Consider the following 27,512-nt stretch of genomic DNA (forward strand, 5'->3'; position numbering starts at 1 on the left):
TGGTTGGATAATTATTTTAAATTAAACGTAGAATCATGCTGTTGTTTTTTATTGCATGCCTAGCTTTTGTTAGAGAGCCACATAATGATGAGTCAGGGTGTAAACTTTTAAGTTTTCTGGGTGGCATGTTTAGGCTGAATTATAAAACTTGGCTTTGTGGTTTTCCTCACCATGTAACACAAATGCGGGTTAGTTTCATCAAAAAGTCTTCTACGAAGGCAAATTTCCCCCAATACTAGATCCAGGTGCTCCCTTGCCTACTAGATTGGGTTCGTTCAAAATTACAAGGCAACGAAGTTGAACATTAGAAGTTGTTAACCTAAAAGATTGGGTCAGCTGTTCAATGATGGTTATAAAATAAAATAAAAATTCTGTATGGAAAACAGATGAGCTCTGAAATGAAGAGTGATCAAAATGATAAGTGAGTAGGCGAGGCACAGCTATGAGATAAAGCCCACAAAGATTGGCATACAGACACAAAATAAACAAAAAGAGTGATTAAAAAAGAGAGAAAAAGCCATTAGGAAGCTTTGAAGTTTTCAAACATATACAATGCCATTAACAGCTAACCACTTTTTCCTAATATAACAAAAAGATAAAAAAATGCATGTTATCGATAACATTGTTTAAATAACAAATCACGGCTCGAAAAACCGCCTGTCCTCGGCAGTCAAAAATTCCCCAAGGACAACAAATTTCTCGAATCCGATGTATGCGCGGACGGCCATTTTCCCGTTAATGTTTGTGGTACATTTTCAATTTTTGTTATCTTACAAGAGTCTAGCGCCTCACTTCTAAAATGACCCTCTAATCTCAGCCGGGAATTCACCAAAGGGAACATAAAAATGTAATAGATGACTGTGATGAAGCTATCGGTCCCATATTTGCAGCTGATTTTATTGATAGTACTGTTGAATTTTTAGATACTAGATTCAAACAGCTACAAGAATCTCCTGTGTCATATTTTGGTGTATTTGATTTCAGCGAGTGGCCATCTGAAAAACAGCTGTTGATATCTTTTGACAACCAAAACATGCAGATGTTACTTGAAGGAGTAGATAAAGATATTTTTTCTCAAGAATGGGTTTCATTAAAATTTAAGATACATAACATCGTTAAACACGAGAAAACTTCAGCCCTTCAAGCCCAAGCTATTTATAAAGACCTAATGCAGCAATATGACCCACAATACAGTAACATACTGCGCATGGTGGGATTAATGTTTTCTCTGCCTGGGAGTACTGCAGCGGTTGAAAGGAGCATTTCAGCAATGAACTTACAAAAAAAACTGGTACTTACTGGTCTTAAGCAAGAAGCATTAAACGCAATTATGAACATCTACCTAAATGGAAAATCCCTTCCAGATTTCTGTGCAGAAACTTTTGTAAATCATTGGCTTGATTGTGGAATTGGCAAACGTCAGGTTTGATTCATTTAAAAAAAGCAGTATCCTTGGATAAATTGACGTTCCAGATAACTTGACCTTTGTCATTTAAATTATTTCATAAAAGAAATACAAGGTTACTCATAGTAACCTGGTATTTCTTTTATTACTGTATAATGTAATCCTAGTATTTGTAATCCTAGTAACTACTAATTCATTATGTAATTTACATAAATAAAACTAACTAACTCAGTGGCGCGACAGCCCATTAAGAGGGCCAAGGCCGACTGTGCCCATCTCAGTTTTCTTGACCTTGGGCTCTGGGGTGCAGGAGCATATGTTCCGGTCAGGTGGTCAGCCGAACGCGGAACCCCCAGTGTTAGTTCCCAAGCATGCTTGGTACTCATTTTATCGACCCACTGAAGGGATGAAAGGCTGAGGTCGGCCTTGCCCGGCCCAAGGATCGAACCAAGGACCTGTGGCACGACAGCGCGAAGCGCTACCGCTCAGCCACCGGGCGTCTAATTTACATAAATGTTTGTAATAAATAAGAGAAAATTATTTTTTATTTATTTAGTTACTATGGGATAGTTTCAAAGGAGGAAGGGTACATTGTTGGACAAGCCATCCTTGGGGACGGGTAAAATTTCTGAGTTTTTTCGAGCCCTATAACAAATTAATAAAAATACAAAAATTGACATAAAAGAGAAACTTACTACTAGTCTTGCTAACATATCTTGCTAAAATAGACAATATTTTAGTAGCCCGATCTAACATTAAGTCTTTTTCTTCAGAACATTCTTTCACATCAACCTTAAATAAAATTTAACAGATTAACAACAAACTTAGTTCATAAATTACTATCTTATTTTATTAAACATTTATTAATGAGTCATACAAAAAAGAGCATTTTAATTACTAGAATGTCTGAATAAAATTGATCAAACAAGGGATGTAACGAATATTCGGGAAAAGTATTTTTTTTTTAAATTTTTTTTTCTGGAATTTGAATAAATTAATTAAAGAATAATCTAAAATATTATTTTCACTATACATTATTTGAAACAGTTTTTACACATATTAAGTTTTAAAATTCGTGTGCTTGCAAATTTATGTTCAAGAAGACAAATTAATTGAAGTTAAGTTATTTCATACCACGTGTTTTATACTGCTGATTTTTTTTAAAATTATATTCAGGCAAGTAATTTTATCTTTTTTTTTCTCAACACTTTTTGTTTGAAGAATCGAAAACTTTTTTTTTTTCATTTTTGCTTATAGCTTGGCATTTTAGTGGAGCATTTCGAATAGACTTTATTGTTTCTTCCTGTACGATAAGACAGATAATCGGTGACAAAAAAAAGCTGCGAATTTATCCTTTAAATTATATTTTAAGATTTTTTTTTCCTCTTTCTCTTTTACTTTTTTCATGAATTTTTCTTTTTATCTAAACTAAACTAAAAAACTAAACTCATTGGTGCGACAGCTGGCCACAGATAGGTGCGACAGATGGGCACAGTAGGCCTTGGCCCTACTGAGATGGGCACAGTAGGGCCAAGGCCTACTGTGCCCATCTCATCTCTCTTAACCTTGGGCTCTGGGGTGCAGGAGCAGATGTTCTGGTTAAGTGGTCAGCCTATTGCGAAACCCCCAATGTTTAGTTTCCAAGCATGCTTGGTACTCATTTATTGACCCACTGAAGGGATGAAAGGCTGAGTCAACCTTGCCCGGCCCGAGGATCGAACCAAGAATTTTCTTTCTATCAGCACTTTTTTTATTATGACACATTTTTTAAAGAGCGTTTCAAATAAACGTTATTCTTTTATTACAATTTTTTTCTAAGAATATGACACAGTACGAAAAAGTTATAATGTTAGAATACAATGAAAGAATACGAAAAAGTTAAAATTATTGTTAACCTCAAAGTTTTCGTTTAAAAAATAGGAACAATTTTTGTTTAACATATCTAGCTTTCTCTTTACAAAAAAATTTTTTTTATCAACATTTTTACTATGGTGCCAGCAATTAAAAGGGTTTCTGTTAGACTTTATTCTTTTTTTTTTCACTTTTTCTGGAAAATACAGTATTGGAAAAACTGAGATGCTCAGCTTTAAAATTTTCTTTCCAGAATTAAGATAAATTTTTCCTGTTTAGCTTTTGTATATAATCTCGTTTTTGTAGGCATTTTTATGACAATTTTATGGCATATTTAAAAACGTTTCTGATGGAGTAAATTTTTTTAACGTTTTATGTATACTTTTTTTCAGAAAAATATTATTTAGCAATAAAGTTTTGTTTGGAGAATTAAGAAGATTTTTTATTCGATTTCTCTCTCTCTTCTTTTTTTTTTTTTTTTTTAACTTTACAACTTCAGTTTCTTTTTATAGCTGTTAGTCAGTTTTTTATTCATCTTAAATATTTATGGATAACTATTACAGTTTTTTACATTTACCCCATAACAATAATATATCTAAGTTTTGATTAATTTTTAAATAAAGACTAAACTTATTTATGTATTAAAATAATATTTATTAATGATTTTCAAAAAAAAAAAATGCTGATGCAATTCAGTCGTTGAATATTCTGTCTATTTTTTTTTGGCTGAATATTCAGTAATTGACTAAATGACTATTCGTTAATCCCTTGATTATGTATGGTTAAAATAATCTTAATTTCATTACTCAAAAGCATACAACAATACTAACAGTTTTAGGTTTAACAGCATTGGCTACTTTGTCTTTTTCAATTCTTCTTCGTTTCTTTTTTACAGGTGAAGCTGGCTGCGCATCAAAAGTGCCATATCTAATATAAAACATGAAATATTTAGAAATATAATCTAAAATACTTTCTAAAATGTAAAATCTTAAAACTGATAAAATCTGGATACTTTAAAAATAAAATTATACAGCATATGTTCTTTTTTTTAATTTTTTTTTTTTTACAAGAAACAAAATATTTACTATTTATTTATTTAAAGTATTTTATATTATTAAATTACTTCACAGCAGCATTACATGAATTTTTATGAAAATAAAACTGTTCTAAAATTGTTCACTCTATTTTCCTATAGTTATGAAATATTTTGCGCCTAGTTACACAGAATAGAAAACACTATACAGTCAAACCCCGCTATAGTGAACACGGCTTATAGTGAACTCCCGGATATAGTGAACGAAATGCTCGGTCCCATGCCTTGCTATGCTCGTATAATGTTATTTTTAGTGGATATAGTGAATCAAAAAAGTAAGGAAGTTGGATATAATGAACTTTTTTCTGTCTTTGACTGATTCCCCCCCCCCCCCCATTTTCTTTGTAATAATTTTGAAATTTGTACTTCAAAATAAATACATATACCGATTTTTAAAACCATCTATAGAAACTACTTTTATGTGCTCGAATGGCAGGTTAGGCAGGTTTAAAAAGCGGAATAACAGAAATTCGGGAAGTGTTTCCATATCTGATGTTGAGGATTGCTCATCAGCTAAAGATTACTAATTTTTATTTGTACGCAAGACGAAGAGTGATGAAAAATAACACATTTTTTGCTACTACGTAATATTTTTCAGTCATTTATATAAATATAATGTAATAAAAGGGAGGAGTTTGGGAACCATTAGTGAAATTGCCTGCGCAACGGATATAGTGAACTCCCGGTTATAGTGAACCGAAATTTCGGTCCGTTGAAGGTTCACTATAGCAGGGTTTGACTGTATAAACTAAATATGTGAAAAAACATAAATTTAATAAAATCTTGAGGTAATATAAAACTAAGTTCACCCTTTTTAAATAATTTTATCCTTAAAAAAGTGAAAAAAATTACCTAAAAAAAAAATATATAGAGTATAATTAGATGAAAGCGAAAAAAAATTTCTTTAGCATCAAAGTATTTTATTTTTTTTAATTCCATAATTCCTCATGCTTATTATAGTTTTTCTTCTTCTTTATTTAGAATTTGAAATTTTTTATTTTAAATCACATTTGTTTCGAGAATGTAATATGAAAAAAGAAATTAATTATTTAAGATCTTTGAATACATTTACAGGTTTTGATCTTAGTTACTTAGACAATCTTTCTTACCAACTATTTTCCAATACAGTAGATTAACATGCAGCTGTACATAATTATTTAATAATAGCAAGAAAAATTTCATCTTCATTTAATAAGGTTAACAACCAAGATCATGAGTCAATACATTTTTCTGTTGAGTAATACCAGCAGAGCTGGTCCAAAAAAATGTCCACCTTATATGTATATATATAATTCAGTTGATACTTGATAAAGTATGTGATTGATATATTGTGAATGCACAAAATTACAAATCTTAAATAATAATTGAAAGACTAGTTTGAACAAAATGGTTTGACTTAAACTATTAACACTCAACATACTGCAGTTCTGGCAATAGCACCATATGTTGAGGTACAAGAGAAGTATTTTGTGAATATAATATCACCGAAGTTTTTTTTAAAAATTTCTTCAACAAATACGGAGAAATTCGAGATCATATGGGTAAACAGGAGATAGTCGTAAAATACAGGAGTCTTCGTTAAAAACAAGAGACTTGGCAGACATGTAACATCAGTAACTCTACAGCATTCAGCAAGTTTCAACTATTAAGATAAACAATATATACAAATAAAATTTGAGCAAATAAAAGAAAACATACAAAAAGTCAAAAGTGGGAGCAGTGTGCATTTTTTCCTGACTTTCTTCACCTAATTTTTGCCATAGGATTGAATAAAATTGATTAGATGATCTTTTATTATTTCTTTCCTCATCTGATACAGCACAATTATAGTGCCTTTTCTAAAAAAGACAAATGAGCATGCTTTAGTATTTTTTTTAAAATATATAAAAGAAAAAAAAATTACATTTATAAAAAATACATACAATTTTATTTTTAAAAAAAATAATAATTAAACTATATCAACAAAAATAAAAGAATAAAAAATACCAACTACTTTGAATTTTACTAACCTTATCTGACGACATTAAACAAGCATTTAATTATGCCGCTTCATTAGCGTAACTTAAAAATGTGATTTATAATATTATAATAACATCTTCATAATATTATAATGATCATCTTCTTTCATCCAGAATGAGACACAATTCTTTCTTGTACCAACAAGGGTTATCAATTTTTTTCATGCTAACTACCAGTATTAAAACTACCTGATCTTTTTTCAAACTAGCATTTAATTATGTTTTTTAATTTTTAAGACTTAAAATTATGATTTTTGATAATATTATAATAACCTTCATTATATTATTTATTACGTACCTGTCAACATTGGAGAAATAAAATAACAAAAATTTTACTAGCTACATATTTTAGGCTACGCGTAAAGTTTTGATACATCATGCATAAACATGTAGTCAAAAAGAGAAATTCAAAGTTGGAAATAATATCAGCACTTACAGTTACGAAGTAAAAATTATGTATGAAATCTTAATCTAAAGAAGATTTTTTTAAACCATTATTTATAATTACTTAAACTATTTTATAACCGTTGTTAAACAGCTTACCCAATTATGGGTTAGCGGCTATTAATGTTACACTCCGTAGCCTTGTAACTTTGAACCCAATCCAGAAGACAAGGGAACTCTTGGATCAAGTATCGGGAGAAATTTGCATTTTGTGGAGGATTTTTTTATGCAACTGCATTTTTGTCTTACAGAGAGGAAAACCGTGAAAATGTCCCACAGTTTGCCTGACCGCAAGGGGTACTTAAACTATTAACACTAAACATACTGCACTACTGGCAGCACTATCTGTTGAGTATTTTTTCTTATCGAGTTTCTATTTGAGTAAGGTCGGGTTTATTCTTCTTTCTCTTTCATTTCCCGTGTATATTCGTCGAGAATCCCGCTATCAGTGCAATGAATGTGATGTTGGTTTATGTGTCCAACCATGTTTCAGGATTTATCATACAACAGCTAAGTTTTAACATATTTTATATTGAATTTTTATTCTTTAGTTTAAGTTTTGTATTTTCTCTTTTTCTTCTCTTGTGAAAGTAAACTGTTTTTAAATTGCAACGCGTGCATCTTTTTCCCCACCAAAACACCGCGTAACAAAGCGCACTTGAGCGAAAAACGGTGGCACTGGGGAGTGAATCACGTAAATTTTACTCGACAGGTAAGGGGTTAAAGGAAAATATTCAGGAAATGGGGGCACAAGGGTAAGCAAACAAAATTCTTTTCAGGACACATATTTTAAGTGAATAATTTTTAATTTACGCAGAAAAATCCCAAGAAACAACCATTATTTATTGCTAATCAATCATCGGGGTTGGTGAGCAGAAACGAATAGGAGGCTTAGTTCCCTAGTATATATTTGTACACATGCATGTGTATATATATATATATATATAATTAATCTATGAAGAAACAGAAATAAATACAAACCAATTTTTCAGAAAATTCTCTTGGGTCAAAGACTAGAGTATCTGGTTTGTAGATTTTTGTACGCTTTTGCACAATTTTGGATTGAAGTTGCATCAGTCCAGAATCGCGCGAAAACTTGGTTGTGTTGCTTGTTTGAGAAAACTCAAGTTTTTTGCTCGTTTTGTCTTCTAAAAGTGATACAAAAAAAAAGTCAGGAAGAAAAAAAATAAACTCAATAAAATGAAATGTATGATTGAATTCTTAATAATATGATTTTTATTTACTTAAATAGCTTAAATTAAATAGTACTTCATAAGCACAGAATAATGTTAAATATATGCAACATAAATTTCTGTGAAAGGATTACAGAAATCTTAACCCACTGACAGTTCTGCACGTAAAAAGTCGCATTTTAACCTGCAGTCTTCTCTGCATAGCAAAACCGGTTTTCCCATGTTAACTGATAGGGGAACTGTGTGTAGGGGAGAAACGTTCTCCCAATTTTGCCCATTTCCTTAACCGCCAGTGGGTTAAACTAAAAACTTATTACTGCCTGCCTATTTTTTTTTCTTTTTTTTTTGTAGTTTCTAATTACTATTAAATTTTTAGTATTTCATAACCACTTTCATACTTTTAAGGAATTGGTCCTAAGAACACTATTTTTGGCATTTAAAAACTTTGCCCATCTATGCTTGATTATTTTGTTTAAGCTAGCAAAACAAAATATAATTATATTTAAAGCAATGTAATTTTTGGGTATACAGTAAACATAGTTATCTTTTGTAAATTTAAATTTACATATTATTAATAATATAATAATATTCCAGTGTCATATGAAGTATCTTAATCTAATATGATAAACTAAGCATTTCAGATAAGAGACTTGACAATTTCCATTACCTAGACAAAAAATATAAACTAAAAATAATTATAATTTCATGAGAAATGATAAAATAGAGAAGTGCACATATTTTTAATTATTTGTAAAAATTACATAATTTCAATAATAAAATTTTTTTTTAAAAAAACCATTGTTTTCATAAGTCCAAATAAAGCAAAAAATTGTTTTCATAAGTCCAGATAAAGCAAAATATTTTTAACAATAATAACTATCAGAATTTGAAACAAAGATTGCAAACTATCTTTTGAGTATTAGTGAGGCTAGAAATGATGATAAACGCCATATACGAATAAAGTCTTATTCAAAAGTACAATATCCGGCTGCTTTTATTAACATATTTTGTGATATAATTTAAATTCTGCAAATTTTTTTCTCTGTATATGAGTCAAATGCTTTATGCCAAAATAATTTTGTAAAAGACCCAAGCAATCAGCTTCATTTATTAAACTTAGATTTTGAGAAAGTCAACATTTTGATAAGATTTGGCGATTTTCAGTATTTCATTAATTCAGACATGGAGTTTATTTTCTGATTAATACCATTAAACTCTTCATAATTTTTAAAGGGTTTACTTACAATTATAAGTTGAAGTTTAGAATCTAAAGAATATTCACCTTAACTTTTTTTTAATCCACTACTGAAAAATGCTGCTTTACCTCAACTTCAGTCCTTGCGGCAAAGAGGTTCAAAATGACAAATTTATATTAGCAACAGAGCTGGTAGCCAAAAGCGGCCAGTACACAGAATTACTAACTTATCAATATGTGTAAGTAATGGTAAGTATAAAAATTAGATAAAACAATAAGCATTTTGAAATAAATATAATTTGGGTATATTAGGATAAAATCAACTTTACTTGAGTATGATTCTTCATAGGCCTTATCATATAACTCTTCTGTTTTCCTCAATGGCTCATCCAACGTGAGCTCTCCACTTATGTATCTATCTTCATTTTCTAAAAAACCAAAGATAATTTTTCAAAAGCTAAAATAAATTTTCGAATAAACAGGACTTCCACTAAAACTTTATAAAGCAATATCATCAGAGATTGTGGCACAAATTGATAATTTTGCATATGTGATAATGTGCACAATTTCAGAATTACTTTTTGTACACTATAAATGCTACAAGTCGGGTTTCGATTCTTACAATTGTTTTCTTTCTAATCTGAGTAAAAAAAAACTTGTAGCATATGAATGAAAACTCAGGTAGAAACAAAAGGGAGGGCAATAATAAGGGGAGGAATAGGTGTCTTATTAATGAGATTTCATGAAAGTTCCAAATTTAAATTTTTAGAATATAAGGTTATCAGTATTATGACTTTGATTTGCAGAAATTCTTGAGATATGCGAAATTGCATAAAATAATGCAAAAATCCCATGCACTGTTCCTAGTTTTAAAATTCTGAACTTTTGGGTACCCTCAGAATATAATCATTCCTGTAATATATTAGGGCATGGTTAGATAATATCAGGGGTGATTGTGAGCTCAATTCAAAAATCCTGAAAATTTCTTGAGTAAAATCATTAATCACGCATTTCAAAAAATTAATGTCCTTAAAAATTTAAATCATCGATATTATCAAAACATGAAACTCTAAATAAATTATATACAGCATAATTTAATTGAATAATTGTTTAAAAGTTTACTTTCATCCCTAATCACATTTATTATTCTACCAGAAAAAATATATTTACAAATGAAAAATATACAAAGTATAAATTCTAGTTCCGATATTTCTAAATAAAAGATACAAGAATTTTTATACATAATTTTTTTTTTCGAACGGCAGGCACTGAACTTTATTGGTTTCAGCTTAGAAGATGCCAGAGGTGTTACTCATTTCGCGTTATCCTGCGGGCACCTGTGAACCAAAGTCGCGGAGGCGAGTAACATTGCCCACGCCACAAACCCATTCATAGGGTGGGCCACATTCACACATCGCACACAACAGAAGGGAGAGAAACACCCATGCCTAGAGCAGGATTTGAACCCGCGGCCGTTGGCTTCGCAGTCAGGCGCGCTAACCGCTCGTCCACCTGGCCGGCACATAATTGTAATTTATGATTTCTGGAACCTTGGATTTCCCGATCGCTATTAACAAAAAATCTGGAGTTTTTCCAGAGCACAATCATCTCTGTAATATAGACGCACAAGTGCAGTATTACGCTGACAGTAGGAAACCTTTATAATGCAAGTTCATTTGTTAATAAATATTAAACATAGTTGCCCACGTTTCACACGAAAAGTTAAATATGGATCTCGCAATGAAGAATTATGGGATCAAAATTATTAATATTGCCTAATTCTTAACATGACTTATACTATATATTACTTATCACTAAACATACCAACACTTTACGATACAATACACTATACTATAACCGGTTTTTTGACCGGTAGATACATGCTAGTAAACCAGGATATGACATTTTAGCTCTAAAGATACTGACCGGACTTAAGTGTTGACAATATTTTAAATTCATGAAAAATAAGAATAATTTGTTAAGAGATGTAAAGTATTTGGTGACTAAAACCATACAAGAATGAATTTATTGGAAAATAATAATAAGAAATCAAAATAAGATTGTCTTAAGGTTTTAAAATCAATGGTTTTATAAGTGGATAATTTAGAATTTTTGGTTCTAAAAAATGTTGTCGCTTGATTTCAAAACACTTCCAGGTACCGCTGGATTGAGACAAGATAATCTATGCAGCCCCTTCTTTTTTAAAGAGTATATAATTTAATTTAAAACTCAACATTTTACAAGATAAAGCCATACATATTTGATCGCCAATGGCACTCTGTAGTATATACTAAGTATGAAAAGAACATTCACTGAAATTTTTTACCATTCCAAAAGCAAGGCTAGAGCAGTATTCAACATACCTTTTATTTGCAATTGTAGTAACCTCGCTTCATAATCAAAATCAGCCATGATTATGAAGTTTGTTCAGTGAATAAGCTTGGAACAGAGAAAAAATATCTTTTATAATCAACATAAACACAGAAATGGAAAAAATGAGTTATTTATTTACTTCTCAGTTGTTGCCATTAGAAAAAGTTTTTTAGACTTAGATAAACTTAGCTAGGAGTGGAGCCTCTAATTTCGAAACAAAAACAAAATGTGTCAAAATTTTGTACAAAAATGAAAAGTTTCGTGCAAATTACATATCGGCCTCAAAGTACGTGGAAAGAAAAAACAAACATCCAAGGTTAGACACGACACATTTAAGTCCGTGAAATTTAGGACGGATTTTCTTTCCATTTTATTTATGTTTAGCTTGAAAAAGCAACGTGTATTTGTGTCATTTGATGAAGTGTCATTCGTTTTATAGGTGACAAACTGTTGGTATTGTACTGATGAAATCATCGTTCCGCCTCGATACCATCTGGAATTTTGAATTATTTATTTGCTTTTGAAGGATAAAATCAATTTTATTATCCTAAATTGTTGGAGCTACACAGAAGAATCTTCAGGAATTGAAAGTCAGGGTGCTTTTTTAACGTTAAGGTATTGTTTTCAAATTAAATCTCTTGCTTTTCTTATTTCAAAAATTATTGAACTTTATTGCTCTCCCATTAATTAAATTATCTGAATTGAATAAGATAGTTAGTAATATTTTATTTGCATTAGGTGCAGGAGCATTACTGAAAAATCAATATAACATCTTTAAAAGTTATCACTAATTTAATATAACTTCACATTTGTAGGGTTTCTTACAAATCGACTTCCTATTATCAATAATCGCTTACATTAATTTGAGAAATATTAAGTATTGAAAAATCATCTAAAAAGTGAGACGATCTTAGAAATATTGAGACTTCTGTAAGCTACTGAAAAAATATTATTAATAAATTAAGATTAAAAATTAATTGCTATTGATCATAGAGTAAAGAGCCATAATAAAAAGGCCTTGGATTTCCCATTGGCCAAAATTGACCTTGATTCCTCAGACAAAAGCATCAGATGGAATTTAATCCCGTTATCCACAGATTTTCATTAGTGGTTTCATTTAAAATAAGAAAAAATCGAGCAAACGACTTTCAAAAGAAAAATCTATGCTAAGGAAAAAAATAATTATCTTTCAAAAATAATTATCTTCCAAAAATAATTTTCTGGTTTTAAAAGAATAGAAAGAAACACTGCTTTTTTTTAAAAAAAAAAGAATAAAAACTTTAACATTTGAATTTTTTTTTAAATACTAACAATGGTTTAGCTGCAAAAGCTTTTCTTATGTTTTTGCTGTTTCATACTATTGCATTTCAGAAGAAGTAGTTAAGGGGAAGATTTCCGCATCTTGATCTGGATCACAATAATCTCTCATTTTAGTGACTTTCAGGCAGTGGCCTACGAGAAACTTTAAAAAAAATCATCAGAGATGAACGGAATTCCATTTCTTCAAGGGTATAACTCCACCTCCCTCCTGGACTGATTTCTGTTGCTGTTTTTTTTTTTTTTTTGAAAGATGACTAGTGCCAAATAGATTTTAAACTTTTGCAAGTTTAAAATCTATTTGGCACCTTGGCAATTAAAACTCTTTAGAAATGATGGGTTCTCTGAATCATGTTTTATCGTTCTTGATGTTCATTGATGAATCAAAATTGAGAAAATTAGTAGTCCAGTATAATTATCTAAGAACTAAATTAGTGTTAAGGTGAATTTTTTCATAAAATAAAATGTTTGTTTACAATTGAACAAACGGAAGCAGGTGGTTTGAATTATCATAGTATCTGCAGATTATTTTCCATCTCAGGTTTTTTAAAAATACTGCAAATTGAGAAAAAATTGCTAGCGCAAAAAACTGAAAACATGTAGATATTAAAGATAAAATTTTAAAAAGAAAAAAAAAGCTTTTCTATTTTCATTCATGAACGATAAATAATCCTTGTAATATCACAATATAAAGTTTTAATATTAAAATCAAAGAAAGTTCATAATGTTCATTTTTTGGTAATTGTTTAATTTGTTCTTCTGTTTTCAAATCAGAACACCATAAATTACAATTCTGCTAGTTTCTTCTTTGGAAATGAAGAGAAAGATTTTATTTCAATATTATGAACTCCAAGTAAAACCTGTCTTTCTGATTTCTTTATTAGGCTTAATGTAAGCCTCTGTTTTTACTTTCTTTTGGGAAAAGCTAAAGTAGAGTTCTCCCTAGGAATAAAAAAGGGGCAGATGCTTCCTCACAGAAAAGAGTACTTTAAGTTTTGAAAGAGCACTTACCACCATTAAAATTTATCTAAATATGTAATAACTAAATTTGATCCTCAATAATTTTTGAATTACCCTCCTATACTATATTATATACATAATTCAAAAAGTAATTCTCTCTCATTCAAAACAAGAAAAAAATTTGTAGTTTATAAAAAATAATTAAGGGCATGCCAAAAAACAACCTCTAAGCATATCTTTTTTTTTTTTTTAAAGTAAACAAAAAAATTATTAATTGATAATTAAATTGAAAGCTTTTTCATAATTTAAACTGAAAATTATGAAAAGTGATTTTTGGAAAAAGGTATTTATTTAAAAAATAAGTTTAAAATAACTTAAAAAATTCATTCATATTCCCTCTGAAAAAAAGAGAAACTTATAAAAATTTAACCATTTGAAAATAATCCTGACAAATCAAAATTAAACCTATATATGCCGATAATTTTGCCAGTGTGTAATTATTATTTAAGCAGCGGATTATTGTTTTTTTTAATGGCAAGAAGGCAGTGTTTTTAAGGAATGGTAGCTTACTTTGTTGACAATACATATTTATTGACCAGAAGTTTTAGTTCTTTAACTTCCATTTTTTTTCTTTTTTAATTGTTATCAGCATAAAATTATGATGAATCATTCAAGTTACATTTTCCTAAAATAGTGTTTACTGTTTCAAACAAAAATCTCTTTTAGTGGATCTGTTAAATGCCACTTCTTTTAAAAACTAATTCTTATTCCTCTATATCATTTTCCATGGGAAAATTGCTTGCATCTTAAAATTAACTCAGCTTGAAAATCACCGAATTAATTAAATCAAGGAATGAATAAAGGTCACAAAAATTTTTGTTACCAGTCGACACCTGTTTTTTTTTTTTTTTCCTACTCTGCTATTATTACGTTTTTTATTTTCATTCTCTTTCAAATCAAGAGTTTAAAACTAAATTAGAGTTAAAACTAAGAGTTGTGTGATATTACCTCATTATTTTAAACACTTTTTAAATTAAATCTGTGTCTAAATGTATTAAACCTTTTAGAACTAATATTCTTCATGCAGATTACTATAATATACTATTATAAATAACTATTAAAAATGTTCGTTGAATTATTGAGAACTTAATGATCAGCTTCATGCAGTGTCCTTCTTAAAACTAGGAACCCTAATTCATTAACTGTAATTAAACAACAAAAAAAGTGAAGATGGCATCATCTTCTTCACAACCCAAAGTGGAAAGGTCATATTGATTTTATGTTTAGGTCATACATCATAAAAATCCATGTTTTATACGTGTCTACCTTTTTATTGTTTATCTGTCTTTTATTATATTTTACGTTGATTGGATTTTTGTAAGAAAATATTTGCAAAGCTTTCAAATAAGTGCCTCGTAAAATCCATATATTTATTTCTTCATGTTGTGGTATTTCCTCATTTATTTCTAAATAACTAGTTTTACTTGACAAAAGAATAATCTTTTTTTTTTTCCCCTGTTTTTTCTGGGGGGTTTTTTTTTCTGCTTTTGAGTTTTCTGATATCAATTAATATAATAATAAATATTTTTAGCATTTTTACTTCCTATGACCTTTAATAAATTTTGAATTTTTTTTCTTCTTTTAATCAGTCCATTTAGAAATAACGTATTATAAACAGTGTGAATCCTTTAACTTTCTAAGTGTACTTTTAAATATTACGTTATGTTTGCAAAATCCAGCTTTGAGAAGAAAAAAATATATTTGAGTTTTGTTCAGATAACAGTTTCATTGTGTAGTTGTTACTTTATATTCAGTTATACTTTAGAAAATGAATTAAATACATGCTAATTTTTTTTTTTTTTTCTGTAAGACTGTATCTTTCTTCCCTCAATTTAATTAAACTTTCCCTGTAGAATTGGTTTGAGCAGAATATAAATAAAAACAATTATAATGACTAAAATTGAACTATCAGAGTTGTCACTCCACCAAGAAAACCTAAAAAATACATTGAATAAAAAAATCATCTAAAATAGCAGGGAATTTTGTTTCTTATTTACGTCTTTAAAAAATTGGTGACCAATCAAAGTGCAATCTGCTGGATATTTCAGCTATATTTAACTATTTCATTTACTATAGCATTATTTAAATATGTTCAGTTGTTCCTTTTTTTTTTCAGCAATTTCAGTTTTTTCAGCAATTAAAATTAGTATAGTTAGCCCAATATAGCTCACACAAGAGAACGGTAATTGTTATCTCTTAATATATTGTGTATAATATGCACCAGAATTTTTTTTCACATTTGAGTGCCAACTGTGACTATGTTTCTCCATAATTATGATTATATCTCATCTTAATTGCTTATAATTAATTGCATCATAGCGACCAAGGTGTAATTAATTATCCTCAACCAAGACTTTAAAATTGTTAAATGTCTAGGTTCAACTTAATCGATTTTTAGCTGACCTAATGTCTGCCATATTAGCCAAAACTTATCATTTGATTTTCCTGAAAAGCAATGCAGGGGAAATTTTGTCACTAAATTTATTTTCACCTAGCTAACCACTGTACCTAGCAGATATCTCTTTTTGTGCTACCAAATATCTCTACAGTACTCTGTACTCTTGTAAACCATTTTACATCAGTCACATCATTCTTTTTAAAAAGATATCTTAATAAACATCTGAATTTAATGAATTGCTCTATAACAATTTGAAAGAAAAAAAATTCACTAGACTTAATTGATGAATTCTGGAAGAAAATTAATTTTATCAGAGGAAGGGGCTTACCTTAGTACTAGGTTAAAGATTTTAAAGGGTCTGCCAAAGTGTCTACAAAAAAGAAAAAGCCTAATAATTTTGAATATATTTTTGAAATCAAATTTTTGTAATAAAAAAAGTATTTGTTTTTAATGTGCTTATTAGATAATGTATAGCAGCTAAATTAATATGCTCTTTATTGGAATGTAATCAACTAGTGATTCTTCTGTAGAGTTCATTGACTCTTATACTTTTCCATTAATCAAGAGTAAATGATACACTGCCAAGTATCAGTCTTGCTATGCTTCATGCACCAGTAACATTATGAGGCACTTGTAGTATAGTAGATTATATTTGCAAAAGTGATAAATGGTATTCCATATATATTCATGATTACAGTTAGAGTTTTCCCATTTATGTTTTGAGTTACACAAACACTAAATCAGTCCCCATTTTAGTAAACCTTCTATAAGACTATTACTTCAGGTGTTGGTTTATTATTAAGATATATTAATTGTTGCGTATATATTTTTAAAAAAAAAACTAATCTTATTGAATTATAATATGAAAAATGCTGCTTCATAAATTTAATATTTCTTGAACTAATTTGTTAAAATTATTCCTGTTTTGTTTTCAGATGTGGAAATTTTTCTGCATATTAGTCCTTCTAGTCTCCTTGGAGATGTTTGTAGCACCACCAGTAGATAAAAAGAAAGAAAATAATGCCAAGAATTCAACAGAAGAAATGGATGATTTTGTAATTATTGTTAATACTGCTCTTTATTGTTTACTTATTATTAGAGATGTACTGGGTCCTAAAATTTTTTAGCTGGAGATTTTTTTTCCTGGCACGTTCTAGACACTTTGCAAAAATTTTATTTGTTACCCTGTAGGTTTAGCAAGTTTTTGACAGTTGAAAATTTTATTCATCATGTCAAAAAAAAACATTTTTTTTTTTTATTTTTTTATTTTTTTTGCAAGTGTCAAGAACCCAAAATTTTAATGTAAGGATGAGTATTAGCTATTATAAATAAGCAAACATATAAAATTACAAGTGATCAATCATGTTCTTGAATTATTTTGATATTAAACTCTCTTTTTGTTTTGCCAATTACTGTTAAAAACCCAAATTTTTTTTATAGGAAATGTTGAATAATTATAAATAAAAATTTATAAAATAGAAATTTATCCAATCTGTTAATTTCTTAAAATATTGAAAATGAAAATACAAAAACAATCTGCTTAATAAAGCTGATTGTTTTTGTATTTTTATTAAATAATGAATCATCTTAATAAATAATAATAAATCAGCTTAATGAATAATAAATCATCTAAGAAATTAATCTTCAACTATGTTTTAAATTAGTAATAACATTAGAATAATTTATGTGCTATTTCTAAATAATAATAAATATTTATGTTTTATTTGAAACTGTTGTTCATTATATTTCTTTGAAATGCTAAGCCCATACCCAAATAATAAAAACTTATTATTGTATTAATTAATTTGCTGAAAACAAATTTAGTATGAGAGTAATCTTTTAATTTTATTTATTATGATTTTAAAAACTGTAAAAAAAAATCAATATTACTACTTATTTCTAATTTTATATTTATTTTAACTGTCAAATTAATTTTGTTAAACTGGTTTCTGTATTTCCATGTCTTCCTAAGGGTATACCTCTCATTAGTGAATATATTTTTCTTTCCTGAAAATGTCAATTTTTTCACTGTTTCATTTGGAAATTGATATAATACATAGCTTTCCAAAACTACATATATAAATGAGGTTACTATAATTCTGAATTAGACTGTGTTGAACATAAATTTGTGTTTTTTTGGCTCTGGATGCCCGGATAAATTGGCATGATACCTTGGGCCTAGTAGTTAATTTTTACTTTCCTGGATGTAATATCTCATTTTTTATCATGAATTAGTGCAATTTTTTTTCTATAAAAATTTTAACAATTCCTACTAAACATAAAGTTTTTCTGAAAATTTATAAGTTTAATGAAAATTTTATTTCTACAGTATTCTTCTCAGAATATAAAGTAAAATACAATGGGAAAAGGCTTTTAAAAGATTTTTTAATATCTTACTTTTTTTTTATTCTTAATTAGAACTGCATCTTTATATATTATTTTTATAAACCCATTTAATATTTATTTTTTACAGGGACTTGAGTATGGTCGCTACTTAGCGCAAGTAGTTCAAACTCTTGAAGAAGACAAAGAATTCGCTAAACGATTGGAGAATATTACTACTGATCAAATAAGGGTAAAATATTTTGTTACTGAAATTCATAGTAAATGTTTCAAAAACTTTTTTTTTTGTAAAATAAGGATTCTATATATTTACATAGTGTTAAGTGTGCAAAAATTCTTATTGATATTAACTATATTTATTACTGATGTTTTATGTTTAATTATTTTAGGGAAATTAAATGAGTGTAAATAAAATTGAAAAATTATTAAAATTAATGTGAATTGAAAAATTAGGGAAATTGCATTTGAAATAGAAGATATTTTATAGCATTTAATTTTCGTATTAAAATTATTATTCAAATATTAAGTTTGCTTTATAAAATTAGTTATTGTCAAAATCTTAAACTTTTAAACGAATGTTTGTTTTATGGCCTTGGAAATTTGCATACTAATTGATTCACTATTAAGACTTTCAATCTTTATTTTTGCATTAAAATCCTTAAATTCTTTTATACTAGAAAAAAATTATTGCTCTCATTTTAATAGCCTTTCCTACATGACATTTTGATCAATTCAAATACATTCCATTCTTTGTAATACAAATAATATTTATAGTTTTATAAAACTCGCTATACTTGAAATAGTGGTGAAATTACCAACTATTGCCCTGTTAAATGAATACAATATTTTTAATGCAAATTGTGTGTCATTCTTTCCGTTAGATGTCTTATTGGCCGAACTGTTTTTAATCAAATTTTTAACTTTAATCATTTATTAATTCTTTTATTTTATTCCTCTTGGGTATTATATTTTAGTGTTTGATAGAGTAAGTTTTTATTAATGTTAGCTAAGTAAAACTATTTCACTTAATGCAGTCTAATAAAATTGATACACATTTAATTGTTTTTGTCTATTACATTTTTTAACAAATGTGTTAATCTTTTCAGAAGGTTGTATGTAATTTTCCTCTCTAATTATTTCAGTGCATAGTTTTAATAATTTATAAATGTTTTTTAATAGTAATAAAACTTTACAAATTTGTATCAGTATTTTAGAAATGTTTTAAAATCATTCTATTATTGTGTGGTCATTCTCATGACACTTTGACTCTTAATCACTAACTGAATTCAGGATAAATTCTGGTTATGTTTTTGCACATAAATATCTGTTTTTCCATGTTAAAGTAAAAGCAGTGCTTCTCTACATATTTGACATTCTGCATATTTGACAAAACTGTTAAGTAGCTTTGTTAATTTATTGATTTGATTTATCAAATTAATACCTTAAAATTAATAGATTAGAATTTCCAGTACAATTATTAGTGCCAACATACATCAAATGAAAAAATGATAATTAATAATTAAATATATTAATTATTATGCATAAAGATCTTTCAACAATAGAAAGAAGTGCATATATTATTATTAGAGTGTATATATTTATTTTGCGTATATTATTATAGAGAGATATTGTGTATATTATTATGCATATATTATTATAGAGAGATAAAATTGGTTAAGCAACCTGATTAAGCCTTCCAATTGAGGCAACTAAGCAAATTCCAATGTTTAAATTTTTGGACATTTTCGAGACACCCTAATTTCTACACTCTAGTTATAAGAGTATTTATCAAATCCTCTTAACTATAGTTAAAAATAATCTGTTTTAATCAAGATATTCAAAGTTTATTAACTGGTTTCAATTCCTAAATTGAAACAACAAGCTAATTCAAATTCCTTGTCTAACTTATTTATCAGTCATGCATTTATAAAGCCTTCCAATCGATGACAACTAAACAAATTCAAATTTTAGAGGGTTTTTTTTTTTTTTTTTTTTTTTTTTTGAAACTTTCAAGACACCCTACATTAAAATTATTTGTTTTGTTTAGTGGTAAAATTATTGTTTAATTTAATGAATAATTTAAATGAGTAGAGACATTGATCCACATTGACTTTTAAATGGATATTCATTAAATAGAAACCAGAATGTAAGAACTAAGATTTATAGACATTATCAACTATTATTTCACACAATTCTGATTTATTTTACAGAGTGGGGCCATTGCTAAAGAGCTGGAATTCGTGAAGCACAACGTCAGGTCTAAATTGGATGAACTGAAGAGGATAGAAGTGGATCGCCTCCGTAAGCTCATTCAAGAACAAATGGAGCGCACTGAATTAGGTCTGTACCGTGATGGAGACGGTCATCTCCTGAATACTCCTGATGGTCGGCGGTGGAGAACTATTCCTAGCTATAAAGGTGGTTTAGATGGTGGTATTTGGTGTTGGGCATTTCTGTTTAGGTTGGCTTCTACCCCGTTTTTATTTATATCCCATCCCTTGTACCTTCTTTCTTCTTATGCTTGCAGCACCTCTCTCCCTCTGCAGTAGGATGACCATCGGAAATATATCTTTAATATAAAGATTTATTTATGCATAAGTTGTTCTTATCAAAGCATTTCATTTTGTGCTACTAATAAAAAATTTTACCTTGGTATGTATAAAAAAATTTGCATAGTTTAACTCCAAATAGTGTTAGTTCAATATTGATTAGTTAAGGAAGTGTTATTGATTTTTTACTAATTAAAAATTACTGAGACTGTGTTTTTTTTTTCTTCCAAATTAGGATTTTTTTTCTCCATTTCTTTTGTTCTTCATTATTGAAAAATTGGAATTGTTCACTAGGGACATGTAATAAAACTAATGTTTAATATATTTTTTCCCCTTCATAAGACTAATGTTTAATATATTTTTTCACCTTCATAAGACTAATGTTTAATATATTTTTTCAATTTCATGATACATAACTTCTTTTTACATGTTACTCCTTTCTTTGGTAAAGTAGTGAAACAAAGCATGATTTTTTTTTCCTAAAACATTTTAATGAAATTTAAAAAACTAATGTGTCTAAATTATAGTTAGTCAGTGAAGTTTATCTTTTATCATTGCAAAAGTCATTGGCAGATTTAGATATTCTTATTCCTTAAGAAGTTACTGTTCTATGACTGGATTATTAATCTTGATCTTAATTGGGTCTTTTCTAAAGCCATTTGAAAAACTGATTTGACATAGATGCCTGTTTATACAACCATATTTCTTGAAATATCTCATAGCCAGAACCTGAGTTAGATTAATTTTAATTTAATTCTAAATTGCAGGTTTTATACCATTCTATTTAAATATAAAGGTATACACATTCAAAAGCCTAGTTTTACTTAAAATATTTAAAATTAACATTTTTTGTCCATATAGTAAGAGTTAAAATAAATTTCAAAATTACTTTAAAACTTCCATTTTGAATAATTTTTTTATTTTGGAAAAAAAAATTATCTGAAACAACTCATTTCAGCAATTATATAAAAAAATAACTATTTATATCTAGGTTATACAAAGATATAGCTTTTCTTATTCATTTAATATATAGATTTATTTAGCTTTTTTAATTTCTAATAATTTTGATCTCTTCTAAACCCTTATTAAAAATTAGTAAAAGCTAAAACACTCATTAATTTTTCTTTACATAATGTAAAAATTGCCATTCTACTGTAGTCTTTTTTATTTTTTCCTTAAATGGATGTTGATAATTTTTCAAATTAACATGAAAGCTTAGATACTAACAAACTAACCTTAATTTTTGTTATTGCATTTTATTTTAGTTAGATAAAGCATTTTATTTTGCTATGTTATTCCTTTATTTTTATTCACTAATATTTGTTCTGAGTTAAATGCTGATTACTTTCACAAGTTTTTATTTTTTGTTAAAATACTTGTATTACGCTTTTGATCTTGTCACAATGTAGAATATGTTTAAATATATCTGAAATGACCACCTAATTTACAAATTATTCTCAATAGTCTGTCACAGCAATTTAATTCTTTCTATGCCACTTGCCAGTAGTTATTTTCTCACTTTGTTTGATTATTTCCCAATGATTTGCTCAGAATAACTATTTCCGTCTTATGCCTCAGAAAACAAGAGAAAAGTGGATCTATGTATTATAAATTTGCAATGAGATTTCAGGTGTACAAACTTGCCCTAATAATAGAAGTTTGGTCAAAACTTTGCTAGTGTTACAAGTTGGGAAATAATGTGTTGTTTTAACTTCCGGAAAAACAGTTTCTCTCTTGTTATTCTTTCCATGATAATAAAAGGGCTCAACTCAATGTGAAAGTAATTGAGAAAATATTTATGTACGAACTTGCCCTAATAATAGAAGTTTAGTCAAAAACTTTACTAGTCTTACATGTTAAGAAATGATGAAAAATTTTCTTAACTTGAGCATTTAACTAACATTTCAAAGATTTAAAGGTAGACAAATATTTCTCTGCATCAATATTTTGTATTAATTGTAAATGAATGTCTTTTGTTTGTTTTAGGTTTAGATAGGAAGAATGGAGTTAAAATACCAAAACATTTAGACATAGATAATCCTCACAGTTTTGAAATGGAGGATTTAAAGAAGCTCATTCAATCAGTAAGTTAATACATATTGGGATTTTCTATTTTTTTATTATGTGGTCTTATTGTCTAATATGTAATGATTGATAATTAAGTTGTAATTTCATTATCATAATTCTCTAACGCATAGTTTTTATTATATGAAAGACTGCCTTGTATGGTTTTAATTTTTATAGAAATTGAGTATATGATGTTCAGGGTGCCTAGCATATTTAGAAAGTGCTTATTTTCGATTTTCGTTTCTTAAAAGCCCTTAAAGGTGCTTTTTTCATTGGATGTTTTTAAAAAATGCTTAATTTCCCTTTTCCAAAATAAGATTTTTCCTTTAACATGTTGATTTTCGCTACGAGTTATTGTTCACATTGTTCTATTCATCGTTTTCGCGATTAATTCAACCCCAATATATTTCTGCTTATTGTCAGTCAGTAGCGTTTGAAAACGCCATTCGATTTACATGATTAAAGAATTTTGACAATTGTCAAAAACAATGCCGAAAGTTTTTTTTTTTTTTTTTGACATGACGGTTAAAACCAGATAAAAACCGTCAATCGTCAAAAACTTTCCAATCCTACCTAATTGTGTGTGGTTTTTTTTTTAAGTGCTTAAAAATATTATTTGAGTGCTTGAAAAGTGCTTATTTTTTGTTGAATGATTTGGCTACGCACCCTGATGTTATGATGCCAAATGATAATTTCCAGAAAATCTATTTATTTTTTGTTTTTACCTTACCTTAAGTTTTAATTTGATCTTAAATAAAATTCTTTTTGAAAGGCTACCACTGACTTGGAAGAAATAGATAGACAAAGAAGAGAAGAGTTTAAAACTTATGAGCTTGAGAAGGAGGCTGCCTACCGGGAAAGTTTGCAAAACCTGACATCAGAAGAGAAGAAGAAAGCTGAAGAGCATCACAAAGAATTGATCGAAAAACACAAAGATCACCCTAAAGTTCATCATCCTGTAAGTTTCTAATTGAATTCAAAATGTCATAATTGTCTTGATTTTCAAAACACCTTGGAAAAAAAATAGACAGCTTGCTATAAAATAAATCCTGAGATTTTTAATGGTTTTAAAACAGTTCTTGATTGGTTTCAAAAATACATAGGGGCCAATATTTTTTAAATCTAGAAGATACATAACTATAGAATAAAGTAATTTTAGTTTTTGTTTTACCATTTGAGTTTTTAACTACCTTTAAAATATGTAACTAATTAAGATTACCTTAAAATTGAAGAAAGCTTGTAGTCTTTTTAAATTGTTCTTAAGCTGCAGATGTAGAATTTCGCTAACCATGTAAACCATTTTTTTAAGAGTATAATATGGGTATGAGTTACTTACCAGTAAAAGTTTAAAATATTTTATATTTTAGCAGTTTTTCCAACCACTTTCATTTGACTAAAACATGCACCTATAATGACCATGTAGCCTGCTTTTTTTTTTTAACTGCTCTTATTGTTTAATGTCTGTAGTATGCACTTCATGTAGTTTTGACTAAACCAGTGTTAGTTCCGGAGCTGGTACTATCTCTTTAAACTTCCACCTCATTGTAGGACTTCCAAGAATTGCAAGACATTTTACCATGACTTGTTTAATGTGCATGTTGCAATGTAAACTTACCTAACCTCCTATACTAAACAGAGGACCTTTTAGCGGAGGTGTGTGTTCCAACCAACTAACCAGGGCATTAATTTGATTTATCATCTTTTCCAGCTCTACAGCCCTTGGTGGGCTCTGGCTTTCTGTATAATAGAGTTCCAAGACACTTTCTCCCCTTTCCCAGTTTTTTTTATTTTCATTTTTTTTTTATGTCTTCCTCAACATGCTCTAGCCTTCTTAGCTCTGGTCTTTCTCTTTTTTCTAAAGTTATATAATTTTTTTAGCTTTGATGCATCTTATGTTTAATATAGATCTGAAATAAATCCATACATTTACAATGTTCTTAATGTGGCTAGTGTAGCTTTATATTAACTATGGTAACATATTTAGGTAAAAACAGGTAAGGGTTGAAGTGAACTAAATAGTTTAATTGTTTTGCAATTTTCAGGGAAGCAAACCACAACTGGAACAGGTTTGGGAAGAACAAGATCATCTTCCAAAGGATGAATTCAATCTGCGTACATTTTTTGCAATGCATGGTAAAAATTTTAAATTTTATATTTAGTTGCTTATACAAAATAGATATATTGAATGCCCACTAAATGTGTAACCTGCCTTTTAACTTTCAAATGCATTCACTTATGGTTATAAAAGTGGTGTCTAGGTATATTAAAGTGGTACAACTAAGTCATGTAGGTAAAATAAAAAACTTAAGGTTGTAATAATTACTCTTTAAATTCTTTCATAAATCATCCTATCACAGTGTCAAAAAAAAAAAATTTCCTTTGTCGAATAAGTTACCAATACCAATAAAATGCCTTTTTTTTTATCGAATATTCATAAGGTTTCTGTTTAAACTACTTTGATGATGTTCTGCAACTTTGCAATTTATTTTTAAATATCAATAATATATATATATGTATTATTTTTATATCAAAAAAAGAAAGCTTATTCAACAGTTTTCCACCTGACAGTATTTAATCTGAATTTAAAAGTTCTTTTTTCTTAGAAAAAAAAAATAAAATAAAAAATTTAAATCACTAAAAAAGTGTTTACAAAATGCTGAAATAATAATTTCGGTAATTATTTCAGAAAGACGAAGGCTGCATTTAACGGATGGAAAATGTTTAATATTTGCAACCTCCAGCCATTTGTATAAAGAGCACCACTTAAGATTCTTTGAAGAAATTAGAATTTTATATTTTTTACCCACCCTTACACCCTTATTTTCATCCTTTGTTTGTGGTGAACTGCACTACCAGTGAGATATATATATATATATATAAAAGAGGCAATTGCGAATAAAAAAACAGAAGATAAATTAAGAATTTGAGATTTATTAAGTTTCATTTAGCTGCGAATGCATAGAAACCCATAATATGAGATAAAAATAGAGGGAAAACAAGGAAAGAAAGAAAAAACAGGGGGGGGGGAGGGATATTTAGAGAAGGGAAGAAAAACCAAGATTATTAAAAATTAACCAGCTAAAATAATAAAATTTTGCCAGCTGATGAATAGATTATTTCTTTTAATTATATTTTCTAATTTTACTTAATTAAAAAAAAAATTTATTCTTCCTAAAAAAAAAAAATTCTTTCTTTTCTTCCTTGTTTTCTTTGTGAGTTCATTTTACATGTACATACGTGATAAAACTTCATAGTAACTATTTTGTGATATTTAGATCTCAATGGAGATGGTCACTTAGATTATCAAGAAGTTGAAGCAGTTCTCATTCCTGAGGTAAGCAAATTTTTAAAAATATATATTTATTTATTTTTTAATATTTTTAATAAATTAATTTTTTGTGTTTTTATACAGTTTTTCACCTTTTTTTTATGTATAATGATTGTATAAAATAATCACAGTTAATTTGGCACACCCAAAAAAAATACTTATGCAGCCCGTGTTTTTATAATTTTGATTATTTTTGTGTGTTGCATCCTCACTTCATCTTCCAAACTGATTGAATAAAGAAAAATTAGTTATTAATTTTCATTTTAACAAATTTAAAAACTGAAATTTCAGTATTATTACCTTCAAAAAGATATTTTAACTTTTTTCAATTGAGTTTAACTTATTAATATTTATTTATTCCGAACTAAATAAATGTTCAAGCATAATACATGTTAAAACATATTATTATATTGCTGCTTTAATTTCTTTAAAATAAATTTGTTTAATAGGTAAGAAAGGTGTATAATCCTAACAATGAGGAAGATGATCCAGTTGAAATGATGGAAGACATGTATCGTATGAGAGAACATATCTTTAATCAGGTATCTATCTACTCTATTTTTCATTTTTAATTGGAACTTTAGAAATATTTATATTGGTTCTACATAGCTCGGCTCATTATTTCATTCACAATTTCCTTTTTACTTTCATTACATTATTTTTAGTGAGTTACTAATTTTCTTTTATTTTTTTCCATCATATTTTCTTATATTTTTGTTGCAATTTTAATTCATTTCCTACTATTCAATTGGTTTCTTGAACAATTTTGATTTTTATCTTTAAAAAAATCAACCTGCATGATTAGCAATGTTTCGTAAGGCTCAAAAACTGTGAGATATTTCATTAAGTTTAATAATATATATTAAGTATTATTTTATATTAAGACATAATTTATGCTTACTTGTTAGCTGGTTATTC

The 27,512-nt window shown here is 28.1% G+C and overlaps 2 protein-coding genes across 7 annotated transcripts in view; one reads left to right on the forward strand and one right to left on the reverse strand.

The window, feature by feature from the left end:
* The window catches only part of Nse4 (SMC5-SMC6 complex kleisin component Non-SMC element 1), a 27,786-nt gene extending 16,018 nt beyond the window's left edge, over positions 1–11,768 (reverse strand). For both annotated transcript variants that reach the window (XR_015433178.1, XM_043039953.3), the window contains exons 1-6: positions 11,563–11,768; positions 9,529–9,627; positions 7,793–7,959; positions 6,048–6,187; positions 4,087–4,183; positions 2,101–2,197 (exon numbers count right to left, since the gene is read on the reverse strand). Coding sequence is in view for 1 of the 2 variants with exons in the window: in XM_043039953.3 (XP_042895887.2) it covers positions 2,101–2,197; positions 4,087–4,183; positions 6,048–6,187; positions 7,793–7,959; positions 9,529–9,627; positions 11,563–11,611 (649 nt within the window). In the remaining variant the exon portion in view is untranslated. The remainder of the gene's footprint in view (positions 1–2,100; positions 2,198–4,086; positions 4,184–6,047; positions 6,188–7,792; positions 7,960–9,528; positions 9,628–11,562) is intronic.
* The window catches only part of LOC107454103 (nucleobindin-2), a 23,637-nt gene continuing 7,881 nt past the window's right edge, over positions 11,757–27,512 (forward strand). Inside the window, exons 1-10 of one of the 5 annotated variants that reach the window (XM_087161548.1) lie at positions 11,757–11,888; positions 12,012–12,187; positions 17,243–17,362; positions 18,781–18,882; positions 20,861–21,068; positions 23,186–23,283; positions 24,039–24,224; positions 25,309–25,399; positions 26,542–26,600; positions 27,044–27,136. In XM_087161548.1, the coding sequence (XP_087017674.1) occupies positions 17,243–17,362; positions 18,781–18,882; positions 20,861–21,068; positions 23,186–23,283; positions 24,039–24,224; positions 25,309–25,399; positions 26,542–26,600; positions 27,044–27,136 (957 nt within the window). In that variant the 5' untranslated portion in view covers positions 11,757–11,888; positions 12,012–12,187. Of the gene's footprint in view, positions 12,188–17,242; positions 17,363–18,780; positions 18,883–20,860; positions 21,069–23,185; positions 23,284–24,038; positions 24,225–25,308; positions 25,400–26,541; positions 26,601–27,043; positions 27,137–27,512 lie in introns of all 5 variants that reach the window. The other 4 variants (XM_087161551.1, XM_087161552.1, XM_087161550.1 and 1 more) reach the window with 4 other exon arrangements.

The sequence above is a fragment of the Parasteatoda tepidariorum genome, chromosome 4 (assembly GCF_982258835.1).
Source record: "Parasteatoda tepidariorum strain Cologne lab strain chromosome 4, Ptep-v5.0, whole genome shotgun sequence".
Classification (NCBI taxonomy): domain Eukaryota; kingdom Metazoa; phylum Arthropoda; class Arachnida; order Araneae; family Theridiidae; genus Parasteatoda; species Parasteatoda tepidariorum.